Here is a 12,431-nt window from a genome sequence, read left to right on the forward strand (position 1 = left end):
TTGGAGTAATACTAGTATGAAATCCACCAGTCAGTTTAATGGGAAGTCTCTAATACTAAAACACAATGCCATAAAAAAAAGTGTTAGGAGGCATTTTATATATTATAGAACATATAAGATAGAACTGAAGTATAAAAAATAATGGTGAAAAAATTTTAAAGATAAATTATGTGTTTGTTCTGGAATATATATTTTCCAGAATATATATTTTATGTGTGTTGTTATATATAACAAATTATATATTTCATATAATACAAAAAAATGGGCTGGGCGCAGTGGCTCACGCCTGTAATCCCAGCACTTTGGGAGGCCAAGGTGGGTGGATCACAAGGTCAAGAGATTGAGACCATCCTGGCCAGCATGGTAAAACCCTGTCTCTACTAAAAATACAAAAATTAGCTAGGTGTGGTGGTGTATGCCTGTAGTCTCAGCTACTTGGGAGGATGAGGCAGGAGAATGGTTTGAACCCAGGAGGCTGAGGTTGCAGTGAGCCAAGATTGTGCCACTGCACTCCAGCCTGGTGACACAGCGAGACTCCATCTCAAAAAAAAAAAAAAAAAAAAAAAAAAAAAAAAAAAGGCTCATAGAAAGTTCGTTTTCATTAATCAGATGTATTAAAACATTAACCAAGTGTTCACGATAATCTCCACAAATACATTTATTATTCTCTATATCTTTCTTGGTGAACTTTATAACTTTCTAAAAAAAGTATTTTATAATATTTAAATATTTGACTTAACTATGCTGTAATTTTTCACTTCAGGCATTTGTTTTATGTTAACCTTTGAGTAGTTTTAAACATTTAAACATTTTACAAAATTATGTAAGAATTAAATTGTTCTTTATCCAAAAACAGATCCTGTCTACATTTACATGTTTACATTCACTTTATCCTACTCTTAGTTTTTGTTTTCATCTTTTTGCTTTTTTCTTTGTTTTTGCATTCTGGGACTAGAAATCCAGGCTTACTTTTATTTTATGACAACATTAAAGGCAAATCTTATTACAATAACTTTAAATTTATAAAATTACCAATATTTATAGCAGAAACTATATTTCTGTTTGTTTGACAGAATGGAATAGAACTCAGAAAATAACCTTTATTTACTCCACCTTTTACAGTGCTTATCTGTGATAAATGTACAATGTTAAATTGACTTGAACATGCCTAGTATAGAAATGCTATTTTTTTTCCTTATTAACTGTAATATCATTCATGACTTTATGCTGAAACAAAGATGGGAACACAGAGATTAAATTCCCAATGATGATAATGATCAGGTAAACTTAGTACATTTGAGATGACCAAAATGAAAAACCTTCACATAGAGAACTGATGGATTATCACTAATTGTGTTTAACAAATGTTAAAAAAAAAAAAAACACTCTTTTCCTTTTAAGTGACTTGACCTGATAATTTCTGACAAAAGCCCTGTTACAGCTGTCCAATTTTAGCTTAAAGAATTAACAGAAAGTATATAGTGAAGAGATGGCCTGGGGCTGGGTGTGGTGGCTCATGCCCGTAGTCTCAGTGCTTTGGGAGGCGAGGCAGGAGAGTCACTTGAGGCTAGGAATTTGAGACCAGCCAAGACCCAGTCTCTACAAACCAATTTAAAAAGCTTGTCCAGGTGTGGTGGTGCACACCTGTAGTGCTGGGGAGGCTGAAGTTACTGGGGAGGCTGAAGCAGGATGACGGCTTGAGCCCAGGAGTTCTAAGCTGCCGTGAGCTACAATCATGCCACTGCACTCCAACCTGGGTGACAGAGTGAGAGCCTATCTCAAGAAAAAAAAAAAAAAAAAAAAAGGATGGCCTGTATGACAGTACTACTAAGTTCCCCAATCTTACTCCCAGAGTTTTGATAAAATATGTAGGTTTGGGTTCTGTAAAAAATGTCATGTAATTGAAACAGATAATCTACAACAATGGCAGAGCATTAAATATCTCAGCACCTTCTGACACAAAGCAACAACTTTCATACACAAGTATCAATGTTGAGAAGCACAAAGAAGCTTCAATATGATTAAGTATAATCACCAACGTATGTTTGATGATTTATGCTGAATAAGAAGTTAATGTCTGATAATCTAAGGTAGTATAGTTCTTTGCAAATCAATTCTGTAATTTAAATTTCTATAAATATTCTTTAACCATCTATTTGGGAGGAAGCATTATACTTGCAATTAGGATCAAGGTTAGAAAGATGCTGTTTCTGCCTTTAACACTATAGGCTTGTGAGACAGATGGAAAAGTAGAACACAATTGTAACTCAGAGTCATAGTGTTATGGTTGACAAGCACAAAGGAGACACGGGAGAGTACAGGGTTTCCTCACCCAGTCTAGGAAGGCTCAGAGAAATCTTCCCAGAGCAAGTGACAAGTAATGAGAATCCTGAAAGATAGTTACAGGTCAAAGGAAGACGTGGGAAAAGAGATGGGCTGCCAGGTAGGAAAAATAATATGGGCAAGAGAAGAAGGCTAGAATTTGAGCAAACAGCATTTAGGGAACTAGATCTTAGAGTCGTGTGAAGAGGAATGATGAGAGATTAACACTGCAAATTCAGGAGCCAGATCACAGAAAGCCCTTGGATATTGAGGCCATGGAGTTTGGATGCTATTTGGAAAAAGAAATGGAAAATATGATTGATTATAATTGTTTTAGAAAAATGATTCTGGGGGTAGAATAGAGGATCATTTGGGCACCACGCGAAATTGTTGGTAATAGAATCAGTCAGGAGGCTGCAACATGAATCCAAGTAAAAAAAGACCAGCACCCAACTAAGTCAGGGAAGTAGCAACAGAAGTAGCATGTATAATGAATCATATATTTAATAAGTGGAGTTGATAGAATTTGACAATTTATTGGATAAGGGGTGAAGGAGAAACTGAGCCAAGGATGATACCAAAAATTCTGGCTGAGGTGCCATTTCAAGATACTGGAAAAGGCCTTAGGTTTAGGGGGTCATGCTGACTTAGAAGTCATCTGGGTGGAGCTGTGTAATAAGCAGTTGAAAGTTCAGTAGTTTTGTAGAGGGTCTGGCTAATATTATGTATTTAGGAGTCATCGAAATATAGTGGTAGTTGAAGACAAGACTATGAATGAGCTTATGCAGACTGTGTAGAGTGAGAAATGACTGGAAAAGATAGAACCCAGAACACAAACAAATTTATAGTGTGGGTGGAAGAACAAATCCACACAGGAGTCGGGAAATGTACATAGGGAGAGAAACATATCTACCTGGAAGGGAAGTGACAAATACCTAAGTAGGAGTCTTAGCAAGAAATAGTTACTTTGCCAATAGTCCCAGAGGTAGGTGAAACACATTAAGGGCTGGAAATATTCATCTAATTTGACAAGTAAAAATTTTTGTTGCCACTGGCAATCATAATTTCAGTGGAATAGGGTGTGGGAAAAACCATGTTTTAGTCTTTATCAACACATTTATTAAGGCCTTTACTCTCAGTATGCTACTCTCATTTCTCTCTCATTTTTTTCTGGAGAGCAATAATTTAATTTAGTCTTCTGATTCGGTAAGGAAGAGAAAAAATCCTCTGCCAAGATGCAATGACTCACTGACTCAAAAGTTGTTTTGGCACGCTTCAAAAGCAGAAAAATGAGGCAAAATACTGTTCTAATATTCTGATACGAATAATTGCAAGTAGTCTGGTGAAATGACACAAAGAATAAAGTATGTCCTAAAAAATGCAAGGTTTAAAAATTCAAAGCATTGACCTAAATGGAGTTTTCACTAAGTTAACTGAAATATCAAGACAAAATTATGCAACGGAAGTGTTTCCCTCATACCCCCTCTGTCACATCAATTTCACTGCAACGTATTGATGTACAGGATGAGGACAATTTAAAGGTGACACTGAATTGTGAATTAGTACTTTTAATTTAAACTCTAACATCTACAGTAATTTTTAAGACCCTCCTTGATCAGCCTATAACTTACACCTCTAAGTTTACTTTCCATTATTCAGTTCAAAATAAATTTCTTTTCAATGGTTTCTTACCATTTGGGTGATTAAATCTCCCGAAGGCCAGTACTTACTGTAGCAGTGTCCGAGGGACTGTATGTACAAATGTGTTTTCTCAATCCATAGCTACTAAAAGCTTTAATTACTACCCTATGGGGAGACTATAAAATTTTTGATGTTACTAAGGGACCCCCCACACTTGAAAAGGTTGAGAACCATTAATATGCTGGTTTAATGCATTATTCAGCAAACCTATCTCATGCTTTTCTTATTTCAGCCATACTGTTCCTTCTATCTAGAATGCTTTCTCTTATCATGATTTATCAAAGTCTTGTTTCTCCTGTAAGATGCAGTTTAACTGACATTTTTGTCTCTGAAGGCTTCTTTAGTCCTTGAAGCCAAAAATGTTCTTCTGTCCCCACTTTCATTATATCTGTATCTTATATCACTTTCACATAACACTATAGTTGTTTGGGTATCTTCTCTCTGCTACTGGATTGAGAGTTCCTTAATAGAGGGAATATGTCTTGTTCATTAAAAAAATTCAAATATCGTGTTGCTCTACATTTCAAATAAGAAAATATTGCCCACTAAGGCTACAGATAAAAGCCCATGTAAAATCACTCATTTGCAATGTATCCTAAGAGATGGTTTATAAACATGCTGACATAAGGCTAGAGCATCTTGCAAGTCTCTATTAAAGTAAAAGGGGTGGGGCGCGGTGAGTCATGTTTGTAATTCCAGCACTTTGGGAGGCTGAGGCAGGCAGATCACTTGAGTCCAGGAGTTCAAGACCAGCCTGGGTAAAACAGTTAAACCCAATTTCAACTAAAAATAAAAAAAATTTAGCCAAGCAAGGTGGCGCATGCCTGTAGTCCCAGCTACCAGCTCATCAGGAGGCTGAGGTGGTAGGATAACTTGAGCCCAAGAGGTCCAGGCTGCAATGAGCCAAGATCATGCCACTGTGGTCCAGCCTGGGCAATAGAGTGAGACCCTGTCTCAAAAAAAAAAAAAAAAGAAAAGAAAAGAAAAGAAAAGAAACAAAAGGATATATCTGAAATATTTTTGAAGAAATATAAACTACCATTATTATAACAGATCCAAGATAATGGAAGAGTATAGACAAAGAAGAAATGAGAAAGCCCTACCAGGCAATAAGAATTCTTAGGGCACCTGCAAATATATGCCTAGGTGTCTTCATAAACGCTGTCACCTTTGTCATGATGGTCATTCTGCATCAGATCTTAATGTGACTTTCCAAATACAGTTTCCTATTGTGAAAGAATGATCTGATCTGTTAATATATTCTCCTAGCAACATAAGTATTATGTATATTTATATTGTGTGTGTGTGTGTGTGTGTGTCTCACTGTAAATAAGCAAGTTAGTTGACATTCTGGCTAATTAGTGAGGATCACTTAACAAAAGTCTGTCTTCCACAGACTTATTAGTTTTATTACACATGAGTGAATGAACGAAATAAATTTCTTTTACATGCAAAACTGATGACCAGATGCTAGCATGTGCTGTACCAAAATGCATTCACACCATGAGCCCAGCCTTGTGGCTTTTCTTTCTAAACCACTGTATAATTATTAGATATTGAACACAGCAGGTACATAATAGACATTTATTGAGTGAATAAGTGAATAAAAACTGTAAGCTTATTTCAAGTCAATTGAAATCAGTTTTAAGTAGCTAATAATACTAAAGTACTTTCTATACATGTGTCCATCCAAGTCCTTTCTCAGAGGTAAAATAGTCACTCTAGCTCACTGACCATTTTCATAATTCATTCAATAGTGCTATTCCCAAAATGCAGACCATGAAAATATGGCTTTAAAAGTCCACAGGCCACAAGAGACTTTGATAATCTCAATGTTTCCCTGTTTGCAATTAATGGAAACAGTATGGGTAATACTAGTGTTGCCATTATTCTGATTTACTACACAAAAATTACATTTTGCAGCATTAAAAAAGTTGCCACCAAATTCAATGTAAGAGTTTTCTCTCATTCCTTTTTGTGGTTGTGTGGGGGTCAAAAAGTCCTGATAGATAATGGTTTCCGGTTAAAAAGGTCACTTAGCTTTTATCCAAAGTGAATAAGTCATCTTTTCAAGTATAACTGGTTATTTTCTAACGTTACCAGCTGATGCTAGAATCTTTTTAAATAGTAAAGAACCTCCAAAATTGCAAACAAAAGGAATATAAACTATATCAACAAAAACCAAAGAAATCATATTTTCCAAATAATAGAACAATGGAGAAAAATTAAACACATGTTTAAACACTCATTTTTAAACAGAAAAAGTTCATCAATGCTATTGGGTTATTTTTATTTATCAAAGCTCTGTCAAGTTTGATAACCACTATGCGATAAATCTTAAACATTTAGAATGTTCAAAAAATTATTGTCTGTTTAAGGCCTTTTGGTGAGACCGAAGCCAATAAGAATCTGGGCATTTTGATTTTTCTATAAAATTACTTCATCTCCACTAGAATACTGAATTCTATTAACATTTCTTAATATGTTTTTTTGAAAGATTCAACAAACAGGTATCTATTTTTCTTTCTCTTTCATGTAATTGAATTTTCAGTAACAATTCATCAATTGTATTTCAAACCTTTTAGGTAGAATAATAACTGAGGATTATATTAAGGAGAATTGAGAAGAAATTCTTTTTCTAAAAGTGCCATTGAATTTACCTGGGGACTAAAAGGACATAATATGTTTAATTCTTGATCAGATATTAGAAAAATAATTTGTCTATAGCAGTATAAGGGTATTACTGATGTGAAGAGAATGTAGTTTTTTAAAAAGTTCTATTTCTAATTATAGGAGTAATGCCTTCACAAACAATTGCTATACATGTATTCTCCTGGCTCTGCAGTCTAAGATTTAACCAAATGAGAATTTCATCCTTGTTATTCTTTCAAGTACTTGGCTCCTACAGAGCTGTGGTGAGGGAGCAAAAATAGCTGATAAGTAAAGTGACTGAAATTCTTCTGTGATGATATAATCCAAGTTCTCTCTGTTGCTGGGCGATATACTCTCTTTGGGTATAAATTAGAGGAATAGTGACTAGAGATTCTTTTCTCTGTGTGCTATTATTTTTTAAAGTAATTTATGTTAGGGAATTTTGTTTTCTTAATTTACTTTTGACACCTTACTGTACTCTGAATACTACTTTGATTTGTTATATGACTTTATACATTCAGTTTTATTTTCAACCAAATGAGGTTGGTTGAATTAAGGGTTAGAATAAATAGGGCATTTATAAAAAATGGTCCATTTATCATTTCTGAGCTACTCTAATATCTGTGGTTGAACACATAAACCTAAGCTATTTCTTATTAGCATAAGTTTAATGTATGCAATTTCTGACTCATCAGTAAGACTCAGTGTGTTCTCTAATTTTTTATATTTCTGTAACACATATTAGGGTCCTAGACAAATATTTTGAACTGCTCAAACACATACTATCACATACTGTTTTATATTGTAGTTAATTTACTGCATAGAGTGTTTTATTTAACAATGTACTAATACAACAAACATAGTATATTTTTTATTACATGCTGTATATAAAAATTATTATTACCTGGCAATGATTTAGACCACTTGACTACTGAAAGAAGTTGCCTCTCGCCTAGTTGATTAAGACTTGTCAGCAAAGAACTGGAGGTGTCAGGTTTTGTGTTGTCATGTCCTGCATAGATCACATCTGGTTCAATGCTCATTAACAGGTTGATCAGTGGTGGAATCAACTGTATGTCTTGACCTGGTGAAAAAGTGAATCTCTGGCTTAGGGCTTGGCTTTCATTTGGAATGCCCACTGGCTGTGGGAGAGCAACAGCATCCAGTGCTCTCACAACTCTGACTTTATTGAACTTTTTAAATTTTCGACCTACAGGGAAGAAAAAAAAGAAATTCATGTAAATATATATAAACTCCATATCCCAGTATAGTATTATTTTTCCTAAGTCTTAGAATCATAGCATTATGCATTTTAGCATCAATCGAATAAAATGAAATAGAATAAAAGTGTTAGATATTAAAATTACAAAAAATAAATTAAAACATGTAACTCTTGATTAAAAAAAATTTAGGCCTCAGACTTGGATTAAATAATTAGTTACATCAACAATCACTGGGTGGGTGAGGTGTGGGTAATTATACCAGTATTCTGCAGGGGTCATGGAGCTTTTTAGGAGAAGATATGAATAAAAAGACAAAGAGTTTTAGTAGTGACTACGCTCAGTATTGGTCCATATTCTGATAGAACAGCCTTCCAAAAGCTAATGCTACAGACTACATTAATTGAAACTTAGTCTATAGTGGTTGTTAAATCTTCTTTGAGGTTTTGTTCTTTTAAGAATATGTTAAAAGAAAAGCATTTGTTTGCCAGCCCCACAAAATCTTTTTATACAATTTCATTAGGTTTATTGATCCCTTAAAATCAATCCAGCTCTACTTTTATGAGATCTAAGACTCAAAATTAATAATCCTTTTTCTAAATTAAGGAAAGAGAAAGTTTATACCCGTGCTGGTCAGATCACATTTGTATTTCTGGATGATTTCTGGAGTTTCTACTTTGATGAATTCTGATATGTTAGGGAAAAAGATGGATGGTGAGATAAGTAGAATCTGCTTTATGAGAAATGATTGAAGGAGAAAAGCATGCTTATTTGGGCTGCTGGTAGTTCACAGATGCCTTGAGGAGAATTAGAGAAAGTTCTGGTGATGTGATATCAGGCTGGATTCAGCCCCACCTGCTTTGTGCCAGGCAAGGGCTACTTATCAGTATGAAGTAGCTGTTTAGCCAAGGGAAGGCTGATACCTGAAATTATCTAAGCAGAGGTTGCAATCTGCTGGCTCTAGTATCTGATCATGCCCACAGATACATTTTGTTTGGCTCAGACAATGCTGACCAGAATTATGAGACCATCCGTGAATTACTTAGGTGGTAACAATCTGTTAAAGTTTAGTTGCAATGGTTGCTTTTGGATGGGGCATGTGTATTCCAGTTTTTCCAGTTCCCTCCACAAACTGGTGGTACGCCAATGGTCTCTTTTCTTAAGTCTTGTCACTCTAGCTACTTATTTACCTGGTCTCTGTAAACATTTGTCTCTGAGATTTCTGAACTCAGGGTATTGTCATAAAGAAAAAGGATTATACTTGTTCTATAAAGCCCCAAGGAATGGCCAGGCATGGTGGCTCATGCCTGTAGTTCCAGCACTTTGAGAGGCTGAGGTGGGCAGATTACCTGAGGTCAGAAGTTCGAGACCAGCCTGGCCAACATGGTGAAACCCCGTCTCTACTAAAAATACAAAAATTAGCTGGGTGTGGTGGTGGGCACCTGTAATCCCAGTTACTCCAGAGGCTGAGGCAGGAAAATCACTTGAACCCAGGAGGCAGAGGTTGCAGTGAGTCAAGATCATGCCATTGCACTCCAGCCCAGGTGACAAGGGAGAAACTCCACCTCAAAAAAAAAAAAAAAAAAAAAAGCCCCAACGAGTTGAGCTAAAACTTGCAGGAGATGGGAAAACAAAACAATTGCCATGGGTAAAAAACAAAGGGGATTCAAAATTATTTGCAGAGATCAAATGAGCTTTCTGGGGGAAGGAATGAGTCACAAAGGGAAGGGAAGGAACAGTTATGGAGTATATAGCATATGCCAGGAATTGTGTGTGTGTGTGTTTGTGTCTAAGGGAAGATAATGTTAAGAAGAGGGCTAAAGTTTCCCTGTCCATGACTATAATCTTCAACAAAGGCACCACTGTTTGTCACCTTTATTTATTTTTTCCAGTGTCTTTTGGCAATACATGTCTGCTAAATGAATGAAGGAATACATTATTGTCTTTTCCATCTCCCACTCTGAATATCTTGTCTTTATTATCTGTTGCTGTATGGTTTGCACTACATAATATTGTTTCAGTCAATGACAGACCACATATACAACAGTGTTTTCATAAGATAGTATTTTTTACTGTACTGTCTCTATCTTTAGATATGTTTAGGTACACAAATACTTACCATTGCATTACAGTTGCCTACAAAATTCAACAGAGTAACATGCTGTATCAGTTTGTAGCCCAGGAGCAATGGGCTACACCAAACAGCCTAGGTGTGTAGTAGGTTATACCATCTAAGTCTGCGTAAATGCATTCTATGATGTTCAATGATGAAATTGACTACTTCATGACACATTTCTCAAAATGTATCCCTACTCTTAAATGACGCATGACTGTTTTTGTTTCCTTCAGAGAACATAGCTTCCTCCACCAGGCTTGCTGCCCTGTAAGGATAGGGGCTAGGTCCATTTCATTCACTAATGTAGATCTGAAGCTTTATAAACTGCTAACTACACAGTGGACTCCTGATAGATATTTGCTAAGTTATTAAAGTAGTTGTTTTGACCTAACATAGCTTAAAAAAGAATATCAGAAGAGAGTACTAAAAAGGGAATGTGAACAGCAATGTGATATTTAAAAACCACTTTGTTGTTTTTTTATATAGGATATTTGTTCAAAGAAGTTATTCCTAACCTTTATGCATAAGAACCATTACTAAGTAATGCAAGTAACAAATAAATCTGTAGAACTTCATATAATTGTACTCTTAGCATTTGTTGATTGAGAAAATAGACAATGGCAAAAAGTACTCTGAATTCAGTGACTAGACAATGGCAAAAAGTACTCTGAATTCAGTGACAGTTTAGAATGACTTTGTATTATATTTTTGCACCTCTGAAAAATAACAACACCTGGTATTTTGGGTAATCTAAGCAGAGAATAGGCATGTGGGGTCAGTGGTCCCCCACTCCCCTGCCCGCTGCATTGACATCAGGAGATGACAGGCATGGGAGCTTTGTTTGCTGGAAGGAGGGAAGATTTGGGCTGAGACGCTGGGGGTGAGCAAGGGGGGATAAGAAAGCGGATGGACATGGCGGCTGAATAGTTGTCTCTCATTCAAGCTGATGGATGAGGTTTTGAGGGATTGAATCAGAAGCAGAGGTAATGATTTGGGGGAGGCTTAGGGGGAAAGAAGCTCCATTTGGAGAATATTTTCTTTGTGGCCAATCTACAGTATGGCTACCCCTGTACTCTGCCTTCCCTCCTGTTACAACTCATACTCCTGACATTTCAATACCAAATCTTAGTCCTTCTCACCCACTCAGGGACTTTTCTCTGAAATCATTTGCCCTCTTGTCTGCATCCTCTAATAGTCCCTCTCACACATAATGTATTCCGTGGAGAAACATCACTCTCTTCATTTCCTCTCCTCCAATTCTCCCTTGAACCTTCTCCAGTCAGGTCATTCCTCTCCTTATCCCAACCAAATTATTCGTGGCAAGGCCTTCAAAGATTTCTAAATTTCAAAAAACAATGGCCAATTCTCAGTCCTGGTCTTAACCCGGGTAAGAACTTAACACATTGATCGTTTCCTTCTTCTTTTAACGCTCTTATTCATTTGGCTTCCACATATTTCATTCTTGTAGTCACTCTTTCAGTCTCTCTGTCTAGCTCTTTTTCATCTTCTCAACTTCTAAATCTTTGATTACACCAAGCTCAGTCCTCAGACTTCTCTTAGATATCTATGCTCTTTCTAGGTGTCTGCATCTAGTTCTATGTCTCTAATATCATCTAGACATTAATGATTACCAAATTTACAGTCCTAGACCCAGCTTTTCCAAGAAACTCTAGACTCAACTATCCAACTGTATTCTCAGCATCTCCACTTGTATTTCTAACAGACCCCTCAAATTAATATGTTTAGAGCAGAACTTTGATGCATTGGTCCAAACATGCATCTTCTAGGTTTGTAACTTCATTTACATACCTGCTGCTCTAGCCCCAAACTCTAGAGTCATTATTGATACCTCACTTATTTTCTCACCTCATATCTAATACATCAGCAAATCCTAGTGGATAACCATGAAAATATAACCCAAATCTAAATACCCGTTTCCACTGCTTGCACCATAATTTATGTCCCCACAATCACAGTTGGACTATTGTAACATATGCTGGCTGGTTTCCCAGCTTTCACTTTTTGTAGACTATTTTCTATACAACTTTAAAGACTTAATCAGACTATGTCATTCTTGCTTGATATTTTCAGTGACTCCTGATCCTACTTAGAATGAAGTTAAAATTCATATCAAGCTCTACAAGGCCCAACTTACCCTTGCATAGATGGTCTCTCTTCTATTCTCCCTCATGCTCCACCCATATTGATGCCCATCTTGCCCTTGAAGTGTGTTTCTGCCTTGGGGTCTTACACTGATGAGTTCCTCTGCATGAAATGATTTTTTCCTTGGATATTTGCATGGCTTGCTTCCTCACCTAATTTATATTTCTGCATATCGCCTTATCAGATAGCTTGTTTTTATCTATCCTATAGATATTTATAACATATATACCCAAAATACACAAAGAATTCCTATAAAT

The 12,431-nt window shown here is 36.1% G+C and overlaps 1 protein-coding gene across 2 annotated transcripts in view; it reads right to left on the bottom strand.

Moving 5' to 3' along the window:
- Positions 1-12,431, bottom strand: part of PGR (progesterone receptor) — a 90,236-nt gene that overhangs the window by 15,668 nt on the left and 62,137 nt on the right. Inside the window, exons 4-5 of one of the 2 annotated variants that reach the window (XM_063782550.1) lie at positions 7,580-7,885; positions 5,131-5,249 (exon numbers count right to left, since the gene is read on the bottom strand). In XM_063782550.1, coding sequence (XP_063638620.1) covers positions 5,206-5,249; positions 7,580-7,885 — 350 coding nt within the window. In that variant the 3' untranslated portion in view covers positions 5,131-5,205. 2 annotated transcript variants of the gene reach the window in all.

The sequence above is a fragment of the Pan troglodytes genome, chromosome 9, assembly GCF_028858775.2.
Source record: "Pan troglodytes isolate AG18354 chromosome 9, NHGRI_mPanTro3-v2.0_pri, whole genome shotgun sequence".
NCBI classification, from domain to species: Eukaryota; Metazoa; Chordata; class Mammalia; order Primates; family Hominidae; genus Pan; species Pan troglodytes.